Source organism: Styela clava, chromosome 2 (assembly GCF_964204865.1).
Source record: "Styela clava chromosome 2, kaStyClav1.hap1.2, whole genome shotgun sequence".
NCBI classification, from domain to species: domain Eukaryota; kingdom Metazoa; phylum Chordata; class Ascidiacea; order Stolidobranchia; family Styelidae; genus Styela; species Styela clava.
Window position 1 is genome coordinate 12,442,270 of NC_135251.1, and position 23,214 is coordinate 12,465,483.

At 36.4% G+C, this 23,214-nt stretch overlaps 3 protein-coding genes across 4 annotated transcripts; all 3 read right to left on the minus strand.

Moving 5' to 3' along the window:
- Positions 1-4,151: 4,151 nt before the first annotated feature.
- On the minus strand, positions 4,152-5,783 carry LOC120336165 (uncharacterized). Its single transcript, XM_039403775.2, has 2 exons — positions 4,503-5,783; positions 4,152-4,429 (listed from the first exon to the last, which is right to left on the minus strand). Exons 1-2 carry the CDS (start codon positions 5,061-5,063, stop codon positions 4,193-4,195), a joined length of 798 nt encoding a protein of 265 aa, XP_039259709.2. The 5' UTR covers positions 5,064-5,783; the 3' UTR covers positions 4,152-4,192.
- A 2,191-nt stretch (positions 5,784-7,974) lies between these two features.
- On the minus strand, positions 7,975-12,008 carry LOC144419887 (uncharacterized). Of its 2 annotated transcripts, XM_078110055.1 has the most exons (5): positions 11,801-12,001; positions 11,061-11,156; positions 10,659-10,745; positions 9,808-9,921; positions 7,975-9,436 (listed from the first exon to the last, which is right to left on the minus strand). In XM_078110055.1, exons 1-5 carry the CDS (start codon positions 11,907-11,909, stop codon positions 9,342-9,344), a joined length of 501 nt encoding a protein of 166 aa, XP_077966181.1. In that variant the 5' UTR covers positions 11,910-12,001; the 3' UTR covers positions 7,975-9,341. The 2 variants fall into 2 exon arrangements, with proteins under 2 accessions (XP_077966181.1, XP_077966182.1); XM_078110056.1 differs by lacking the exon at positions 10,659-10,745 and having other exon boundaries at positions 11,801-12,008.
- A 4,361-nt stretch (positions 12,009-16,369) lies between these two features.
- Positions 16,370-18,592, minus strand: LOC120336217 (choline/ethanolamine transporter flvcr2a-like). Its single transcript, XM_078110047.1, has 3 exons — positions 18,259-18,592; positions 17,376-18,034; positions 16,370-17,128 (listed from the first exon to the last, which is right to left on the minus strand). Exons 1-3 carry the CDS (start codon positions 18,555-18,557, stop codon positions 16,737-16,739), a joined length of 1,350 nt encoding a protein of 449 aa, XP_077966173.1. The 5' UTR covers positions 18,558-18,592; the 3' UTR covers positions 16,370-16,736.
- Between the last annotated feature and the right edge of the window lie 4,622 nt (positions 18,593-23,214).

Genomic DNA, 23,214 nt, shown 5'->3' on the forward strand with positions numbered 1-23,214 from the left:
TGAAACTTCTTCGCATGTCATCGATCCGCAACTATCATAGAGTATTGCTGTCACAATTTAGATCGTGATTATTGTGGCAATTCTGCATTTTTTTAATTCAACTTATATAAGTGTTATACCGATATGATTTCTTTTATACGAATGAGTTGAAGATTCTTTTGCATCCAAATACGGTTTTGTTTATTTCACGTATATCACAACGAACTATTCTGTGTTCCAGAAAGTGTGTTTTATTTTAGCATGCATCATCATTCAATAAAGATACCACAAATATATATTACCTGTTTAATAATATATAAGTATTTTGCTTTTAGTTCGCATACAACATGACCACCCATCGATCTATGTATAACCCAGCCGCGAACATTCACTGTCTAATCAAACAGCCAACACGAAATGATTGAATGAATGCTTAGGATCAGCGTGTGGTATTAAATATGACAGTTAAGCTCAATGACCAGTTCAACTATATGCCATCACCACGCTGAAATTGGTGGGAACGTGTTTATACATTATTATATTATCTAGTCAGCGGCATGAAATATGAGCATAATATTCCACTTAATGAAATACGAAATGTAAAGGTATTGAATGACATCATGCTCTACGGCAGGCCTGTCCATAAAATGCAAGTTTTTTAACATAAAATCAATCAAGTTACTATAGTTATAACTATTTACTGGTTTCCGAGTAGGGCTAGCAAAATATTTGAATATCAGGTCGAATATAAAATAACAGTTCCCTATGGGAATATCTGGTAACATGGGGCGTGGACATGGCATTCGCGCGCCGCTGGATCAAAGAATCGATCATTACACAAAGCACACCTGAATTTCTGACGACCACACGAGAATCTGCACACAGTTTTCACTAAGAAACGAAGACATCAAAATTGCGTGTTATATTTGTGGTAAAATGTTTTTTTATTTATTCATTTTCAGTGGCTATGATATTGTCTCAATGTTTAAATAAGCGTAATTAGCGCAAATGTCGCGGGAATATCAAGTTTTAGTGAGCCGTTTCGTAAAATTTGAAATATTAATACAAGTATTTAATGAAGTAGCATTGTAAAGATTTCTGGACATATATATATACTAATTTGTATATGTAAAAAATGCCATTCATTAAGTCAATTTTATTAGAATTATTGACGGATACGCAGTGACGACATTTTGAAAATTTTTATTTAACGCAAACATAACATAAACAAAAATAAGAACATTAATGGACAACGGAGTCCCGGAGCCAGTGGAAAAAATATTGTTGACTTTTTATTTTACGTTGGCGATAAGGTGATCAAAGCTGACACGTAAGATAGCAACCAGAATGGAAATAATTTGGAAATTTAGGTTCCAATTTCATTCCTGTAATTGCGCTCAGCGCCCGTCGCCAATGATCGCACAGTACCGTTTGAGTTCGTCGAACAGAACGCACAGTTATGCGAAAATAACTTGATAAATATATATGTAATAAAAGGAACAGGCTTTTGGATGTAGATATATGGCGGGAATAATCACACAAAAATCACGAAACATACTAAAAGTCTATTTTAAAATACCATTATATGTCCATGAAGATTATGAAAGTCATAACAGTAAACAGTTCAAATTACCTTAAGAAGTTACGAAATTTTTTTGATATGTTTCTACGGTTGTAACATGAGTAACTGACTGAATGTGATTTGGGTATTCGGTGTGAATAATGAAGTAAACAAGCAGGTCTTCGAGGAAGAAAAGTACCAAACAAGGTACTCGCTTTGCTTTGGAGACACGATTCCCAAGATGTGAATTAATAAAATTTCCGTATTGATTGACCTGACCCTCTTGTTTAAGTCAGAAACGTTTTCAGAACCCATCTGCTAAAACTTATTGATAAGTATACTTATATGTATTTACAGTATTGGAGTAAGTTTGTAAAATTTTTAAACATATCAGTGTAAAGTTCATGGAATTTTTTTAACATTTTCAAATTATGACAAACCTATAAATAAATTTCTCTTGCCCTATCCAGTGTGTTATTTTTTCAATACTGTATATGTACACACTAAGTTGCACTTTATTATTTTTCACGTTCAGACACATTCTCGTGACATTAAAATTTTTGTCCCCGATCCACTGTGTACATATAGTCAATTTATTGGACACGTTTAGTGGACATAACGATCGTTTTGGTATTTTTGTTGTTCTTGTTCTTATTTGTCTTCTTCTTGGTATCGTTATGAAAAAATCGCTTTTCTCGTTGATTACTGGACCAATTGCTTTGAAATTTTCAGTGAGTAAAGATTATATTTTTCCCCAGAAGGCTATTACTTTTATTTATTCTTAAATTTTATATGAATCCTATGAGATATGATATTTCATACAAAATTTCGCGGTATTTATTTTTACTCATGGGAACACTGTTTTACACTTATTTCAAGCGGTTTCGCGATCGATTGTCTTGCTCAGTACTACAGCTACTGTAGGTCGGTACTGGTAAGTTGCCATACCGGTACCGTAACGCAGTGAAATTGACTTATTCCTTCCGCGGTATTACTAATGCTGCAATGCAAGTTTTATAGCCTATCGTATGCGGAACGGAATATCAGACCTACAGGTTCGGTACCGGTACTAGTAGCTCAGTACGTAAGTACGATACTGGTACTGGTGCCGGTACCGGTGTCTTACCACAATGAAATTACCGTAACTTATTCTTTCACGGTCCTACCAGTGCAGTAATGCAAGCGTTGTAGCACTTGTATCCTACTACATTTGTTTATTTTGATGAGAGTCTACTGGAAACAACATAAAATTTGAAAGGGAAGAATTGTTCTGTGATCAATTATCTGTCCTAAAGTGTAAACAACATTAAATTTGCAAGGGAACAACTGTTCTGTGATCAATTACCGTATATGGCCTACAGTGTACAGGTAAGATGCTGGCTGACTGCTAACCGGTACTGGTAGCTCAGTACGTAAGTACGATACTGGTACTGGTGCCGGTACCGGTGTCTTACCACAATGAAATTACGTAACTTATTCTTTCACGGTCCTACCAGTGCAGTAATGCAAGCGTTGTAGCACTTGTAGCCTACTATATTTGTTTATTTTGATGAGAGTCTACTGGAAACAACATAAAATTTGAAAGGGAAGAATTGTTCTGTGATCAATTATCTTTCCTAAAGTGTAAACAACATAAAATTTGCAAGGGAACAACTGTTCTGTGATCAGTTACCGTATATGACCTACAGTGTACAGGTAAGATGCTGGCTGACTGCTAACTCAGTACCGCACCTACGTTAGGTACCGGTACCGCCGTGAATTCAGCTCTCATCTCTTTGTTGGACACGTAGTGGACATAACGATCGTTTCAATATTATGTTGTTGTTCTTGTTCTTTGACACGTTTTTAAAAAGTCGCTTTTCTCTTCGAATACTGGACCAATTGCTTTGAAATTTTCAGTGGTTAAAGATAAAAATTTTCTCCAGAAGGCTATTACTTTTTTTTTCGCTATGACGTCATCAAAATTATGTGACTCTACGTGTCCATATATTTGAGCATAGCTCTCTTGTTTTCTTATTATTATCGCCCAAACCCTATTGAATTTAGTAATTCAGTTTTCAGTTAAGTATAAATTTTCATCACATTATTCTGGCCGCTTCAGATTTTTTTTTCAACGAGTGCAACACTGGACCCTCTTCCCCTTTTTATAATTTTTTTTCTCTTTAAAAACACACATACAAAACATTGCATGTACCTAAAAATTCCCTGATTTTATTCAGACTTTTTTGGAAAAATATTATCGTAAAGTTTTGCCACTGGTCATCTATTTGATCACATCAGCGTATATGGTGGGAGCTGACTACGACGACGATATGGTTGTATCGCTCCCTCCTGTCCATACCGAAACAATTTTATTTGTTGTTGCTATTTTATTGATGACTGTATTTTTTGGTTGAAAAAAATAATAAAATCTCTCTCTCTCTCTCTCTCATATATATCTTCGGATTGGTAAAACGTGTTTTGAAATGAGACAACAATCTTTAAAGTATGACTGGGTCTGTATTTCAAATATTTGAACTAGAATTTTCATATTTTTAGTTTATTAGAAACACGAAACACAAAAACGAAAAAGAACAAATTCAACAACAAATGACAATACTCAATCCAAGTAGTTTAATGATGAAAACATTTAATAAAACTCGTCTCAGAGTTTCAAAAACTCTTCGAACCAAAATACTGGGGGACTATTTTCTCCAAATTATCGTATTTGTTCTTAATGAGATGCATCAGAAAGTGTTTGATGTCACGTAATAATGTCCGTTTGGTGGAGTCGTCTTCTTTTTTGATGTCGCTGAAATTGATGGACGTCCAGTTGTCCCTTACAAAATATTTCTTGAGGTGCGGTATGGTGCTTTTGAATTCATCAGTACTTCCGTAAATTTCCAAAACCTGACAAGAGGTAAAGCATTAGTTATATTTATTGGTTAATAACGTCTTAACACGTTGGAGAAGTAATACTTACTTTTAAGATTGCTAGAGTGTATGGAGGAACACGGTAGATTACTTGAGTTATTTTTCGTGAACCTGATTCAAGAGTTTCTGTCACTGATTCCGGAGGAAAATGTTTTTCGGGAATTTGACTTTCTGAGTGTTTCTTCTTGTTGGATTCTGAGCTTATATCATGAAGTTTCGAAGCCCACGTGGCTGTAATAGTTTGCTCAAGAGGTTTATCTATTGTTTCTCGTTTTACTCTTCCCGGAAAATTATTTATTTGCGAGTCAATAGTTATCAACGCGGGCGGAGAGATTCTTTCGTCAACTTTAGTCTCTATGGCTATCGAGGCGTTCTCGCTGGAAGCTGTTAAATTTGTGATTTTGTCCTCGAAAGATTGGGGAAAAGACCATCTTTTTGGACATCTGTGAAATTTTATACAATGCCTCTTCAGAGCGTCAGACCTTGTAAATAGTTTCCCACATTCACGACATTTGTGTCTTAGTTTATTGTGTACAGACTGCTGGTGCCTCAGCAATCGGCCTCTCACTGTGAATTTCTTTGAGCATATTTCGCATGTATGTTCATTCATATCTATAATATATATTATAATCCTAAACTGAAATTAAAATCCGCAGATTTTAAATTCAGGACCAAATAAAAACTTTTAACAACATTTTCAGCTGCAACCTCAAATATATCATATTCTCACGTGATCGCCGATTAAATTTGGAGTCATAAAATGTTACATTTTCTACGTTCAAGTGCGATAACGAAATATGCTTTACCTAAAACGCACTGCACTATGGGGAACGGATTACGTCTACTTAACCTCAAATTAAAAATTTCTGTAACTGTAATATGTACTTGAAATTTACTTCAGACAAAACAGATAAAATATTACTTGCCAGACGGCGTGTGCCATGTGAACTTAACAGACAGACTCGCCTCTGCCTCGTCCCAACTCACCATTATATTCTAAATCACACAATTATATGTCGCGATGACAAAGGCGTTGGAAGCTCAAACGTAAACAATAGTTGAAGTCAATTGATGTCAGACTTGGATAATTTCCTTTTCGCTGTAAGCGGATTCCAATGAGAGCTCACAAACGCAAACAATCGATAACCCGGCCTAATCATATTAAAATATCTTAGTTTAGAATATGGCGCTTTGAGCCAAGGAGTTCACTTCCTAATCACAATTATACGATGCCTCACCATGAACTACACTGCAACTAGTATATCAAATGCACGCAACAAGAATCTTGAAACGCCCAAATTTGTGATCGATTACAGTTCTCTGATGCAACCTCACTATTTTTCTAAAATAAAAGTTATAAAATACTTTTATATATATATTTTTCTGACCCTTGTAATCTTTAGTGCGATAACAAATCGTACAATTTTCAACGACTTCCTGCAGCCAAAGTTATCAGTATTGAAACCTTTCCCAGTTCATTGAAGCCTCGCGGCGGGAAATATCTGATAAAGCAGGTTAATCCCTAATCGAAATCCCTTTATCGTGAACACGACAACAGTATCAGTGAGTATTCAAAATCGACTTTAGGAAGTATATATTTCAGAAATGTAGAACTCCAACAACAACAATCTAGTAAAACGACCCATAAGTACATTTAGTGTCCAATTATATATATATATACATCGACCCAAAAAACGGAACCCATAATTTTCTTGATTACTTGTATGAAAATAGAGAAAACTATTTAATTTTCGTTACACCTTCATATTTGTATATAATTGTACCGAAAAGTTTCAGGAATCCGGACTAAATACCAACAATTTGGACAACGAGAGGCCCTGGCCTATGCCCTTTTTGAGGACCGTATTTAACAATAACGAAGGGGCGAGGCTTGGATTGTTAAGCGGTGGGAGGGGGCTTCTGAAATACATAATATGCACAAATATAAATGTTTTGGAATATGAGCAACAATCTTCATAGAATTCGGATCACGAATAATTTATTAAGCTTCGTTTTATTACACAAACGAGAATTTCGGGTTGCCTACCTATCAAAACTCGAAAGAAAATATAAAGCGCGCTCCCAAAGTATGTGCACCAAGATAGCGCATAACCTGAACCCTAACCTGGTACACATACTATGTTCAGGTTGTGCGCCACCTTGATGCACATATTTCTAGAGCTCCATATAAAGACCTGTTAAAACTTTGCTGCTGAACTATACAGTCATTTTGGCGTATTTTTGTGACCTTGGCATGGTAAAATTGTGTAAGTGGGTTCTGCCTTCTATCACACTGAAACTGGATTTTCTACCACAAACACCAATTTTGTTAAGTCTGTATTTATAAATCAGCAATATCCAGCGCAGTAAATTTACACGGTCAACTTACATTTGTGGCGGACCGGTTGTTTTCGTTCAAACGCCTCCAGGTTGATATATATCGTAGCTTTGTTGGTTGTGCTTCCATCGCTGTATTTGCGTGTTTGTTTTGGTTTCCCCTCTTCCCCTTATTCTTTGACACGGAACCTTGAGAAAAAGAAAACCAGCTAGACTTAGAGCGTGGTAAATATACTATAATCAAGGGGCTATTACAATCATGTCATACGTTAAGCGCAGGAGCGTGTCTAGAGGTGTGCCACAGGGGGCAGCCGCCCCGTGCAGCCACGTTATAGGGGTGAGTATGTTGCTTAGTTTGATGATTTAATTAATAATACATACATACAAACATCTCACTCACCTGACCTTTATTTTTTTTATGTATGACAACATCTCTAACTTTCTCCCCCAAATTATTTTCAAAGTTAGGTATAAGGGGCAGCATTATCAGAAACTCGTCCAGAGCAGCAGAAAAGTTAGACACGACCCTGGGTAAGAGTAGGTTTGTGGTCGAGTATAGTAGGAACAATAATTGTTTTATTTTTCTATCTATGATTAGGACAAACAAACTGTTGGCGTGGATACAATGGTCTATCTATGTAAAATTTAAAAATGCGCCCCACTTGCAATTGATCGCGGACGGACACATTTTAACGACTGTTATTGAATTGAGAAAGTAAAAATACTAGTTTCAATTATTTCCAAGACAAGATTACCCTAACCTGGTACATACCCTGAGTTCAGGTTGTGCGCCATCTTGGTGCGCATACTTCAGGAGGTCCAATTCCACTAAGTTGGATTTTTTTGTGCAAAGCTCCCGCCAACGCTCGAAATAAGAAAATTAGTAGATATCCAGTTAGGGTTAGGTATCCAGATTGCACTGAAAATCCCAATTTTAAACTCCTCATTTATAACCCGGACTGGGTAACTACTACCTTATTTTAAAACGTGGCTGGTGTGTTTTATCACACATTTATGCATTATTGGCGGGAACTTCTTACATAAGATCCCGGAGATTTTCTCTTATATTAGCCTTTCAATCATGAATACGTTATTACCAGCCTTGCAATTTTTACCAATGAATACAGAATTCAGAAAGTTGGGTAGCTAACTCGCGCCCTAATACTTTCTCAAACGAATAAAAATATGAACAATATATATATTTATACATACCCCTGAGCAATCTGATATTATTGTTTCACAAAGTGCGTGACAAAAAGGTTTAGAAAACAAGAGAAATTTTATTCCCTGAATACGAGCGTAGCAAGTGAAACGTGAACATATCGTGACAAGTCACCGATACGGTTCTGCTTTTTTTTATCATCTTTGGTAATAAAATTGAATACCAGAGCAAACACACATACTGAATATAAATGCTTTTTCCCCTTCTTATTATAAATCAACAAGTTAATGTAGCTCTATTTTGCTCATGAATCCAAATCCTTTATGGTAAAATTTACTAAGAACTGGAGCGAAAAATACGACATGAAAATTCAATAAACCTCTGTTCAACTTGCTATTAGATCGAGGAACATTAAATCATAAAAATATTATGCAACAAAATCACAGTATGGTAAGAGGAGTGAACTAAAAAAAATATTAAAAGATGAAAACATTATCTTATCTCTCCAACTTTACACATGTCCTCCGTGTGGCTAAAATGAAAGATTAGTCAAATATATAATTCTGTGAATGGCAAGAATCTACATCAACATTCCGGACATTTTTTTGTAAATATGAAGCAAAACTTTTTTGGTATAGGTCGATATATTGGTGCAGTTTTCAATGATGATACAAATAAAAAATATTTCAACATTTTTGTAATAATACAGCGATGTTCAAAGAAGCTTGACATAATACATAATGTAATATATGCTAATTAAGACTGAGAAACAGAAAAGTACAGTTAGGAAAATACCAAAATGTAATTTAAAGCTCCATAATATACCTACCGGTACATCAAAAATCATTTGCTATTAGTGTAGTTTTACAACCTAATACCAAACAATTACTTGTGGATGTTGATCTGTTTGAAAGCTCATAAGCTACTATGAGAATTAATTTTGTAAGTAAACTACCAAATAATAGTTATATTTTACAGGGTGTCCATAAAGTCTTAAAAGTATTTAAAAATGGAATTTATCGATACCATATATTGTTTTGACCCTCACAGATAAATAAATGAAGTAAAAATACTTAAACAATTACTGATTAATTAAGATACAACAAACCTGTTCAAGATATATGTAGAACTGCCTTCATAACAAAATTGAAATTGAAAGGGACTTTATGGACACCCTTTAGGTATCAAATAATATAGTAAACAATGAAGTATATTTTGCAGCAAATATTGTCTTAGGCACATTTAATTTGAACTTTTTTCGCGGGAGTTGATGACTTCAGAAAGCAAAAATGCTTATTGTATTTGCCAGTGTTGAAGTTTTTCTCGGTTTATATTAATACCTTTGCATATTTGAATTACAAATTAAAGTTTCAAAAAGGTTAGACGTTGCTATTTAGTTCGGTTGGTGTCTGCGGAAGAATCAGAAGTAAAATCCAGTGTTCCACCCTCCACTCTATCGAGAACTACAAATCCTGCGCTTGAACCTGAAAAATGAGGTATGTCTACATTAAAAGTAAAAAGGCAACATTTAAACAAATCCGCTGGTTAAGTTTCACAATCACATATCGCATTAGTACCATTACCCTCTGGCATTACTATTTAAGATACCGGTATATCACTGTATCAATATTTTAATTCCTGGAGCATTGTCTTCTCTGAAAAAAATGAAGTCAAAATTGTGTCAAATCGCAACAAATTTATTTCAATTAATTACCCATGACAATGCCGATCCATAATGTTATAGCACCATTACAATAATACTGGACACTGGACAGTATGCTGCTATTTCTCCAAGTCAATTTTATTATTTCATCATTTTCCCTCATAAAAATATCTTTAAAGCCGCTTTAAATACCTTTTAAACCCGCTGTTCTCAGTGTCATATTACTGTCACTTGAAGATAGATTGAAATTCTTTGTATTTCGTGCAGTTACGATAGATGTTTCGGTGCCGGGTATGCCTCCTCCAACTGTGAAAGTCATTTTTGTCTTGTCACAAGGATAAGAGAAACGAAAGAGTCAGAGCAACGCTTCCCAGCTGATGGCCCGTGACCCAGAGCTGGGTCTCCTTAAAATCCCCTTGGGTCTCTTTTTTTTTAACAAAAACTTTCATTTGTTTTCTAGTAAATTTTCTATTTGGTATTGAAGTGCTGCTCTCTAATATTTGTATATGTGGAAAGGCTCACAGTGCAAAAAACTTGACAGCATCTATTCAAGTTAAGTAAAGCCACAGGCCACAGCACAATTTCAAAAAGTCGCTGGTGGCAAACAAGTGCAGTAATATGTGGTAAAATAAATGTTAGGTGAATATGATTGTTTGCTGACTAAAAAGCACTAAATACCAATTAGTATTTGAGCTAACCTTCGATCACAAGATTCTACAAAATTCTTTTTTTTTTAAATTTGGTTCCATTGAAAAAAGGTTGAGAACACTGGTTCAGTGCATTTGCACTTCTAAAGTGAGAGTAAGGCATTTATCGTGTTCATAAATGTAATGTGAAAAAACACAGTTTTACTCATTCTTCAAGCAAGAACAAACATCCTTGAAGAAGAACAAGAACAACCCGACTTCTGTCATTAAACGATTCATAAAAACATTCAAAGAATGGGAATTTATGCTACATTAGGGCCATTTTTATTTTGTAAATATATTAACTTTTGCTTATTATATTGTCATATAAAAGTTCAATTCATTTTTCTCACATACCAACTTCTTTAATAGTATTTTTGTGTTGTATCGTTACTCCACTACATCCTTCAAATACATCCATGGACGCAGAACCGGTAGTGCAACCTTAATTACAGTGACAGAAAAAAAAATATAAAAAATGAATAAGAGTCTTTGCCCACTGAAAATCTCAGAATCTTTTTATCACTCTCTCCTCAAGGGCTACAAAGTGTTACATGATTTGTGTGTGAAATATTTAGTGAGATAATAATTGGTAATCGCTTTGGGAAAGACTTGTTTGTTTCGTTGAGTTATTATTCAGTATTACAAGGTACTGGTTTGATAATCAGACTATACACATTATGACGTTAATAAAAGTATTTAGATTTTACGTTCAACATTGAAATATTTCATTGGGAAACGTAATGTTGGTTTTATTACCTTGAACTTTGCATGTTGCTTCTCTGTCATCTTTCTTCACATTGTGGCATCCAATGAAAACGTTTTCTGCAATGTCAGTTCCTTGTCTTTTGGCTTCTATAACATAAAAACAAGAGAGTAATGTTAGCTAGTATGAAAAGACAGCTTGCAATATACCTAACGGAATAGGTTTCAAATTTACAATTTTGCCGATCAAGTTAGCAAAACTTTCAAATAAAGGGTTCAGTAACAAGATAAATATCTTAAAGCTGTGGTCTCATTGCTTTTGAATTTGATTTGAAGTTTTCAAAAAGCATCTGCGCCGACGATGAAGAACTCACTAATGCCAGCGATTTCTCTCATATCGGTATCGCTACGAGTCCTACGACAAGTACATAAGAGATATTGCTTGCTTGATTTTGGGTGATCGACTACGCGTCTCGTTATTATATTCTGGAAGGCCTTTTTACGTTGCTGTGATACTCTGGCGCAAGATGCTCATGCATAAATCCACATGGTTTCAATAGCTTTTCACTTTGAGCATAATATTTTCTGGAGAGATAATAACAACACACACATATCGTGGTATTGAAATGATTAAATCAATACAGCTTATTTTTAAAGCAATCCCGCGTAAGAATAAATCAAAACAATAATAGGATTCGGAGGCTCGTCAAGTCGTTTGATTCTGAAATTTAAGGAAATCATAAACAGTTGTTAAATTGGCAATATTTTCAATCTAGCAATAAATTAATTCTTACGGAACTCTGTCGATTTTCCTCTGTTGTTGATATTAACATTGTTACATCCAATATATAAATTGCCAATCTCTTTCGGTCTCTTTGAATCCAAAAATCGTCTTCCCGACATGATAATTTATTTATAGACTACAAATATTATGCAAAAAACATCTATTACCGGTATTACATCAAAATAGATCTTAAATCGTTTTAACCTCAGAATTCCAATGAAAATAAAAAATCTGACAATGAAAACTCAGTGCGATGGATGTAGATCCGGGTCTCACATAGTTTCGTACCTAACCTAGTGGGCATAGCATAACAATTTCCTCACGTGTCAATCCTAACCCAGTAACCCCCCACCTGCTGACCTGACCACACCATCAAAAAATTACCACACTACGACGTCACAGTGACGTAATAGAGCCCTTCAATATATGCGAACGGTCTGGTATAGTTTAGTACCACATGTACTTGTACTTGACCTGGCTCAACAATTTTTGCATATGTCAATCCCAACCCCACTTGACTAAGTCACCGAAAAATTACGTCATTTCGACGTCACAGTGGCGTAATAAGGCCCACCGAAGTATGCGGATGCTCGTCCAAAACGCACAGACGATCACCCGAAATCGAGCAAGCAATCTCTCTCGTTTTCTCGTCACAACGATCACTATGGGAGAGAGATCGCCGGCTTTAGCAAGTTCGTTATCGGCGGCGCAGATGTCATTTCGGGCGATCGTAATTATACTTTGGCAATCCCTATGACGTGTTGATGACGTCGTAGTGACGTAATTTTTGGATGGCATAGTCAGGTGGGGGTTAGGAATAGCATATGCAAAATTCGCTATGCTACGCCCACCGGAAGTAGCCTACTTGTGGTACTAAACTATACTAGACCCGTAAAGACATCCTCTCTTTTACCAGTTTACAGTTCATTATGACAGCTTTGAGCAGATCCATATTTTCATCCCATAAAAAAATTACTATTGAATGAAAAATATGTTGAATCATAGCAAAGATGGACGTTTGACCTTTGACCCCCAAACATTGTTTCTATACTTTATCAATAATTTGTTTGTGCGACTTTGGATACCGGTACTGTTCAGTACATTCGCGTAAGATTATTGGATAAAAAATACGTCAAATCAGAGCAAAAAGAACGTTTGATCTTTGACCCCAAACATTGTTCTATGCCCAGGGGTGGGCAACCTTTTTCGGCTCGCGTGCCAAAATCGACGAAATTTACCGACAAACTTCTTCTGCGTGCCGAGCAAAACTAAAAAATAATTCTTTGCTATTTTCAACGCAAAAATAAACCTTTTAAACAGGAACAGACAGATTCACTATTCGGGAAAATATCAGTCCGGCAAATAGTTTCGATTACTTTTCTTATTCTATATCAGTGAGACTTCTGCTTCTGCGTTACCGATTATAGAGATTTAACATTGCGTTATCATTTTGTAACTTCCAAAGAAATACACAAAGTAATGCAGTTGCAAAGTTTTTAAGACACGAAAAATGTTCGGGAATGGCATTACAATCACGCAATAGTTTGTTTTCTGCACTTCTCTCTTGTATTCCCTTCCCTAATATCGCATATTTCTGGCGAAATCAATTTATAACAGTAAGTTAGCAAGTAACTCTAACCAACACGAGCTCTACAACTTCATAAAGCCAGCAGAAATGAACAAAAATGGTGGCACACGAACTACATTACGTGAGAATGTAGTCAAATGAATGCTGCGCTCTTCTCGACAAAATTTCTCGAAAGCACACTCATTTGTTACGTCATAATGTATTTCTTTGTAGCCTAATGTCATGAAAGGACAAAAAGAATTTAAATAAATAACGGATTATTAACAAACGATAATGAATAAACGAACACCGAGTTTTATCAGATAATTCAGAGTCTTCAAACTTTTTATCTTATCAAGTTTGGCACGCGTGCCAGGGGTTGCCCACCCCTGTTCTACACTTTGTCACTGATTTTGAGAGTGTTTGTGTGACTTCAGATACCGGTACTGTTCAGTACATCCCAGTAAAATTATTGTATAAAAAATACGCTGAATCAGAGCCGTAACGGGCCAGCGTCGGTGAAGAGGCGATCTTTTCGCCCATAACTATTCTCACGGGATTCCTATCATTCAACACGATAGGGTCTTTTTTGCTACGCATTTTTCGATAAGGCCAAATCTTGCAAGCTAGTATTAGTCGACAATTGTGGAATTATAATTTTTTATTACTGGATTTATATTACTGGATTATTGCTTTAAAAACCCTTCAAACCGATTTGCATTGGTGAGCAATTGCAAATTTTCGGCGTGCAGAATTGAATTCGCTCGCGTGCATTTATGCGGAGCGCTAGCGCCCTCGGGCGTGCACCTGTCATGGAATCCAGCCTGGGGTACCGGTGTCCGGTAGCGGTAGGTACCCTACCGTACCGAACATACCGTATTGACTAAAGAGTTTGGACGAAGAGTTAACGGTACATTAATAGTCCACACTGTACGGTGCCGGTATAGAGGGCTTGCACGGGTCACGTGACTTTGTTTACTGGACGGCAAAAAAACAAAAACGTCCATTTGGCTACTGTCAGTTGCAAGTCGGATTATACGTTTCCTTTCCATTTTGTTCGACTGTTGAAAATGGTTATTTCGTATTGTTCCGTTGGCTATACGTACTATAGACAACGAAATGGATCTTCAGTTATATTCCACTGTTTTCAAAAGATCTGGAACGTCGCGCAATGTGGATATCATCTATTGGCAGGACTGCTTGGTGTCAAGTCCAGAAGTCATCTCGCTTGTGTTTCACTGTTTGCGGACAGCATTTCGTTGACGGTGAGTGATAATGTGCCGTTATCAATTTTTTTAAATATTCATAAGCTTCCTCATTTCAATGGGGAGCACGTGGCAAACTACTGTTATTGGTAGGCCTACTTGCAAACTTGACTTGTGTAACTATTTATCCCAAACAGTTGTGTGTTTACCCACAAACAAACAACTATGTTGACGAACAATCTAAAGTTGAGTTTGAAGATGATTTTACAATTCTCCAACCACCCCTCATTCTTAATAGCAATAAAATAGGATACTTTGACATAAGTGAAGAAAAAAATATTGAGGAGGATCTAATTAGGTTGTTCGCTCGTGTTCCGCAAATTAGATAGCTCTGAGTCTTACTAAATATAACAAAGCCTAAGACGGGCAAAATAGAAATTTTGAAAACTCTCTAATTTGTCGTATTGTCACTATGGGCACATGATAAATTTTGGGTTATGTGATTAAAGTAGGATTATCATAATAAACACACATTTATACATTCAAGACACAAACTATAGGAATTAGCGCGCGTAACAGAAGTTTAGAATAAATATCTTAGGCTTGTCAAGGGTGTTTTTTGAGACGTCCAATTTGAAAAAAAAAATATTGAATTTGAAAATATAAGTATTATTGATATTATTTATTTCTAGATTATTAAGCAGTCATTACGAATTGGGAATGCATGCCATAAATTCTATCAACGACAACTCAGTGATCACCCAATCTGATATATTACGAAATTCTCAAATATATGGACACGAAAATAAAACGAAATAGTACTGTTGCCAAATCTTTCACAGTAGTCTTCCTGACATCGACTGAACAACATATCAAATCAATCGCGAACACCAAACTGTGCGCGATTTTTCATTTTGATGACGTCATCACGAAAAATTCATAGCGAAAAACCAATCCCATAAATCCGACAGTAATTTGAAATAAATAAGCTACACGTAATAGGTTAGGATGGGATTTACATATTTATCCCGGGGGAGAGGAAAGCCGATAAAACGGCTTAATCTTATGGCAAACCACGGCCTCTCGTCCGGTTACCATTCCATGTCAGGTATGGGATTAGTTAGTTATTTTTTTCGGAAGCATGGACTTGATGGTGAAGGAAACCGTAACTGACCAGCGGTTACGTGGACCACCCTACGGCGGCGAGGAGTCCATCAATCAATCAACCTCTCGCACATAACCATCCCGCATGGAATTCGAACCTGCGAACCCACGCAGGGTATTTGTATTAACCAGGTATTTGGTAAGTAACCTTAACCAAGTATTTAAACTATTCCTAAAAACAAAAAAGAATCGCAACAACATGATATGATCTATAGGTCCACTTCGTGTTCAATAAACACAGTTGTTGACCACTATTCATATCAGACTTGGATCATTTTCGCCTCACTAGAAAGAACATTTCACTGAAAGCTCAAACGTAAACAATCGACAATCCATATTTTTATTCAAATTAGATCTTCATTAATGTGACACTTTCGGCTGAAATGTTCAATGCGATGGCTCCCCATGAACGAATTTGCTCCTCCGATATCAAAGTGATGTAAACACCGCTACAAGCAATTCGGAAGTTATTAATAATCACACAATTTTTGACGAAATATGTTGATCAACATTACTACAATCGATATTTCCTTATCCTGACCCTGAACAACTACGAGCAAATGTTTAACGGACAATTCTTTCTCTGACTGCTGTTGGACTATTAGTCCATTTTGTTTGCTCAAATTCAGATATTTATTTTCATCGTGCAAGAATCGATTGAAAACAATAAACACACATTAAAATAACAAAAAAACGGAAACTGTTAAATCTAGCAATTGATGAGAGGTCACGAAAGCTATTTTGTCTGTTCAATTCGTGCATTTCTGCTGGATAGGAAAGTTTTTCACTTAGTCGTGGGACTATCGAATCTGCTGTATGGCCTTGCAAAAATTGAATATATCTCGGAATAATCGAGGATTTCGGCTAATTTTCACATTTAAGTGGAATGTGCAAATATTGACAAAAATATTCCGCTTGTGGCCGCCAATCATTTTTTGTGTCCATATAACGTCCAAACAAAAATTACATAACCAATTGCAATGTTTTTGGTCGACATGTTCGAATGCCTTTTATTCATCTCTCTGAGATACCGAGTTTGATTTCATTCTTTCATCCATTGCACTTCGTTTGTACTTCGGATTTGCGAGTAAAAGTAGAAATAAAGCTAAGATATTAGCTATCAGGGGCACCAATGACGCCATTGCTTCGCCGTAAATTTCTAATATGAGTCGTTCCAAAGAAACGAACAGTACTGAAGCGAAATTAAGCGGCACGACGTACAGTGCCATCAATATTAGATTATTGATAGGATATGTAGCTTCAAGCAGCAATTCAGGTATGGCGACTCCAGTCGGCAATCTTATAGCCATTATTAAAGGATATAATATTCCGATAGCAATGATGTTTTTGAAGTAATGACCGAGGAATATTCCAAGTGAGCACAAAACTATTGCAATGAATGCTAAAAAAAATCAGAAAAATCTATTTACATTACATTCTATATTTAATTGGTCATTATCCTATACTCAATATATTTCATTTCGTCAGAAGACTTCTGCGGTTTGCATTTTATAACTGACCATCGAATCAATTTAGACATGAATATAGGAACTACACTATTTGTTCCAGTTATATAATAATAAGCCCGATAATATTGCACTTTTTTTTATAGTTTGACACATCGTTCTCAACTTGCCTAGGATACTCACATACTATACACGACTCCTTGTAGTAACCGAAGCTATCCAAGAATCTTCCTGTCGCGAAAGATGTGAGAGCTGCTACACATGCTCCAATGGTCCGTAGCAATCCTGGAAACGAATCTGACATGCTTGGAAATGTCTTCAGTATCATGGAAGAGTTCAATACTTTTGTCATACCAAATACAGAAACTGTTAATGCACGGGATGTAGTTAGCAACAAAAAATTCCGGTTTTGTAGCAAATGGACAACTGTCTTTAAATTTACTATACAATTAGCTTCTTTTTCCTCATTTTGTTGTTTTATTATGTTTTGTTGTGCAGCGGTAGGAGGAGACGGGGGATGATCAGCAGCAAATATCCACATGGAAATTGTTGATACGAATAGCAAAAAACAAAGCACTCCAAATGTTGACGCAAAAACTTCTTGAATCTTATTGGAAGAAATTAACCCTACGTTGGCATCAGTGGCATTACCAAAGATGCCTGGAAAAAGTGCGCCAGAAAAGGCATTGCCAAAACCTCCTGCAAGCCATGTCATACCAATGACTGTTGCCCTTTCATTCACAGGAAACCAGCTAGCGGCAAGTGTCATTGGAAGAACGTAGAAAAATCCGTCAGATATTCCAACAAGGGAGTTTCCAATTAGCAGCAAATAGTACGTCTTCCTAAAAATGGTATACACGGTTTGGAATCATTCATGATATATAATCTTCCATGCCTGTTGAATAAGTAAAAATATTTTGGAAAAATACTTAAGGTATATGGGCACCATAAAAGAAAGAAAAAGAAAACCAACTGCAGCGGAAATCTATAGAACATTACAAATATTAGGTTTTTTCACTTCTCAGGTTCAGCTAATCATTGTGATGTAACTGAAAATTGCACAAACCTGCTGATAAATCCAAGCACGTTAAACAGCATTCCAAGGAGTGCACAAACACATCCAAAGATCAATTGCATCCGAACACCAATTTTTCCTGCGAATAGAATCAAGAAGGGTGTCATAAATATCCCGAAGGCATGAGCTATGATAGGCAGAGCATCTGTTGCGTAAGGAGTTTCTTCAAAGAATGAGGTAACGACGTTGTTCACGGTTCCGTAAGATAATGTTGTAAACTCATAGTTGAATATACCTATACTCAAGGCAGCTGCAAACATCCATCTTATAGAATATACAGTGTATTGCATCGCTGCTACACTTCGTTTAAAATCTGAAAAACAGCAGCAGAGTTTGGTAGTCTTGACAAATAAAACGTTCTCACGTTCATTTATGTCAAATGAAATAATAACTTTCTAAAACCTAAATATAGCATATAAAAATGCGGTTTGGCATTACTTATTTCCTATCTCTGTGCAGAAATTTGATCAACTAGTCCGAAAGTGTAGAGGTGAAGAAAATGGAATCTGTATTCCATTCGGCATAACGTGCGCGTAATAGGCGCATAAGGGCGTAAGCGCATTTTAAGCATTTCGCAGTGGATGGAGCTGCCGCAAAGCCATGGTGATATTTCCAAACCACGGCTGCTATGACCAAACTCACGGCGACTGACTATTTAGCTGCCACAAACCGATGGCGAGCTGCTGTATCCGCGGCAGCAAATTGAAAACCGATGGGGGGTAAAATTCATTGAGGTTATATACACCTCAAGGGTGGAATTTTGCTGCCGTAACCACGGCAGATTGGCCGTTAGGACGGGCTGCCTTGATGGTGACAAATATTGGGTAATTTGGAGAAAAATATTTATAGATACAGTTTAGATGTATTTGGGGTTAGGTTTCAGGTTTAAGTAGATATATTTTCGCATGATAAACTAAAATCTGGTACATAACTTTGGTCATAACGCCATAAACCATCGAAAGATCCGCCGCGGTTCGTTCGTGGCAGGAGCTGACACGAAGTGGTAAGAACTGCGACTCCGTAATACGGCACTTCATCGTTTTCTATGTACTGTTACTAAACTCGAAAAATTATATATGTTCCTCAAACATAATAAACGAAGGCAAAAACGGAAAATTTACGCACAATGTCCTCAAGAATTATATTGTGATCGAAACTGGAATTGTGAAACAGCTACAGTAACTTACAAATACCGGTACACGGACTGCGACGGTGATGATTTTTACGTCTTGTCTCAAAGTGAACTGAAATACCAAATGAAAAAATTTACAATGTAGCATCTAATCTTTTACCCACCCATTCCTCACCTAAGCTCAAAAACGTCTGACTTTTGCGTGGCGTAATAATTTTCAATATTGTTGACGTCAACACCCAAAATTTCGAAGGGAAACGAATACCAACAATTGACAATAATAATCTTCAACCACTGATAATATTCCCAAGCAATTCGTCCAGTATTTAAGAAGAAAAGCGATTTTTCACAACAAAAGAAAAAGAATACCAACTTTATAACGAAACGATTCATAAGTCCTCTTCGTGTTCAATAATACTATCTCCAATGAACTACTTTGGTTTTCCATACCATTATGGCATTAACAAGAAAATATATAGTAATAAACATGATTGATAAGAGCGGTATACCTTAGCTGTTATTTTCTTAGCGACTGAGCCATAATTTGATCGTTCCTGATAATCATCAATAATTTCCGTTTCGTTGTATAGGAACGTTAGGACGAATTCGTTAGGACGAGTTTGACTTACAGGAAAAAATAGGGATTGGATCCAGTTTATCAACGTTTTAAAATTTTCAACGTTCAATTTTCCATCAATACCAATACGTATTAAGACATTCGCTAATTAACCGTCACAACTACATCAAATGACAACAGACAACATCCGTTTTGAATTTTTCATATTAGTCGCGGGCGCATATCTATAAATGACATATCCATATATACATTGGTGATATACCATATTGTATATTTATTTCATCATTTGACTGGAATTAGCAGATATGACAGTGATCATTTACCTTTGTATTCATATATGCGAGGTTTATTCTTTTATTTATTACCATGCTAACGCATACTATCCATTCGCCAGAAACGCTCCGAGACTGGACAATTCTTTCATTGCTATTCCCAGCGTTATTTGTCGCCATTCTGCCTGCAATATTTATCCCGATCATGACTTTGCGTATGAGATCAGGTCGGTTCTGAACACTGATAGTTTATTTTTCACTCGGAGCACACGCCAAGCACCACCATTTATCATCGCCCACAATAACACGATACTCTCCCGAAACACAAGTTGTCACTCTAGCATGATACAGACGACTACTTTGTCGTACACCATTACGTTCTTTGAGAATTGCTCAGTGAAAAAACGAGGTACAAAAAGATTGAACTTGATTGAGATGCGAGTGTTATGATAATACATGGTGGTAAGTCGAACAGAATACTTGTCAAAAGCTGCGGGCAGACAATTGTTTCAAAATTGGTGCAACTTTAGCAATCTCAAGTGTATGAATGTCAGACAGTTACATGGTATGTGGTGTTTAAGTTTTTACTAATAGATGTGGTATTGAAAAAGAGCAAAGTAAACAGTTTGCACAGTGGCATTCTACATATAATGCGTAAGTTTTTCCGGGATCTCAACCGACATTGACAGTCTCTAATGCATTTCGATAGTATGAATGTTCCATTTTAAACCAAGATGGCGCACAACCTGAACTCAGGTTGTGTACCAGGTTAAGGTTCAGGTTATGCGACATGTTGGTGCGCATACTTCAGGAGTACCATTATTAAATATAAATCCCGAAATATTTATGGGACTGAACAACTTCCAAGGCAACCTCCTGATTTTGATTCAGATGTTGGGATGTTTTGCACGCGATTTAGGACTGACGATCATGACTTCGGATTTTGATTCAGATGTTGGGATTTTTTGCACGCGATTTAGGACTGACGATCATGACTTCGGATGTTGATTCAGATGTTGGGATTTTTTGCACGCGATTTAGGACTGACGATCATGACTTCGGATTTTGATTCAGATGTTGGGATTTTTTGCACGCGATTTAGGACTGACGATCATGACTTCGGATTTTGATTCAGATGTTGGGATTTTTTGCACGCGATTTAGGACTGACGATCATGACTTCGGATGTTGATTCAGATGTTGGGATTTTTTGCACGCGATTTAGGACTGACGATCATGACTTCGGATTTTGATTCAGATGTTGGGATTTTTTGCACGCGATTTAGGACTGACGATCATGACTTCGGATTTTGATTCAGATGTTGGGATTTTTTGCGCGCCATTTAGGACTGACGATCATGACTTCGGATTTTGATTCAGATGTTGGGATTTTTTGCACGCGATTTAGGACTGACGATCATGACTTCGGATTTTGATTCAGATGTTGGGATTTTTTGCACGCGATTGAGGACTGACGATCATGACTTCGGATTTTGATTCAGATGTTGGGATGTTTTGCACGCGATTTAGGACTGACGATCATGACTTCGGATTTTTCAACATTCACAGTAAGACTGTTGTATAACATTCAATCAAACATTTTATATATTTTTGTGTTCACGGTATGTTGAAGTGTGATCAAGTCTTTGGCACTGGCAAGCAATCAGGTATTATCGACGAAGAGTTTGGATAGAAGTTTCTAGCATTTCGTCAAATCATTTATAAAATGTAAATAGGCCAAGGGTCCAATAATCGAACCTTGAACGATTCCACACTGGATACGCAACAAAAGGGATCTATGCCAACCTAATTCAACAAACTGAGATCGACCACTCAAGTAATTACATAGTTTGCTTGCATTGTCTCCAACGTATCAACTTTTGGATGAGGATTCGATGGCTATTACTGCAGTGTTCACTCCGATGAGATTATGAGCGCAAAGATGCCTCGAAAGTTTAAAGAAGCGAAAGTGCCCCGGCCAATTTTAACAAGTAGGGTGCCCTGGCCGATTGTAGTAGGGTGCCCTAGCTTTCGTTTCAACTCTTTTGAATATAATAGATAATCGAAAAAGCGTTGTGCGTGTTAAAAAAATCAATGGAGTCGCGATTTATTCGAATCGTGTTGTTGTTATTTTGCGAATAATCGAATCGAATTGTAATATAATTGAAAAGCACACACGATGTCAAATGCCTTTTGACCACTTTTCGTGTGTAAAAGACTTTTTCCTGTCGATCGGTGGTCATTGTGCTCTAATATAAAAGCGGTTATCAATCTGCGACATTTATAAAGACTATTCTAAATTTCTTTGCAATGGTTTTAACTATTATAATAATTGCGGAATCAGTGATTCAATCTGGCGGTAACCAAATTGCGTTGTTCAATCTTCATTGTTTCATACATGAGCTAAATATTGGATATTCGCCGACAAGAAAACGAATACTATAGCATTCCCTGAAATGCCGCAGACCCAGTATGAAATATATGCACCGATGCCACTTGCGCGTTTCCATACATTACACTGATAGGAACAATGACAAGAATGAGTTTTCTTTCGTGAACGTACGCGAAATACAACATTGGTAATTCTTGAAAACATGAATATAAAAAATGAACAAAAGATATGCTGGTGATCCCCAAATACTTTTGAGCGTGTCGCGAATTGGAATAAATATTCCTTATTCGCCCAAATAAACGATAAGATACCGAAAATTATTGTTGTAAGAAAAGTAAGATTCTCAGATATCAGACGTCTAGTCGCGATATAATTGTTCATATGTCTTTTCACTCATTGGATCACAATCGACAATTCACACTTGTTTCTTTCGCTGATTCGGCAATCGTTATCATTAAGTCTTTCCGTCAACCTCGAAATAAATATTCTTTTGTGATATATTTTCAGGCCACATTCTTTCGCTTCTGATACAATTAGCCATTCTTCATTGAGAAACCGTGTTTATTTAATAACTT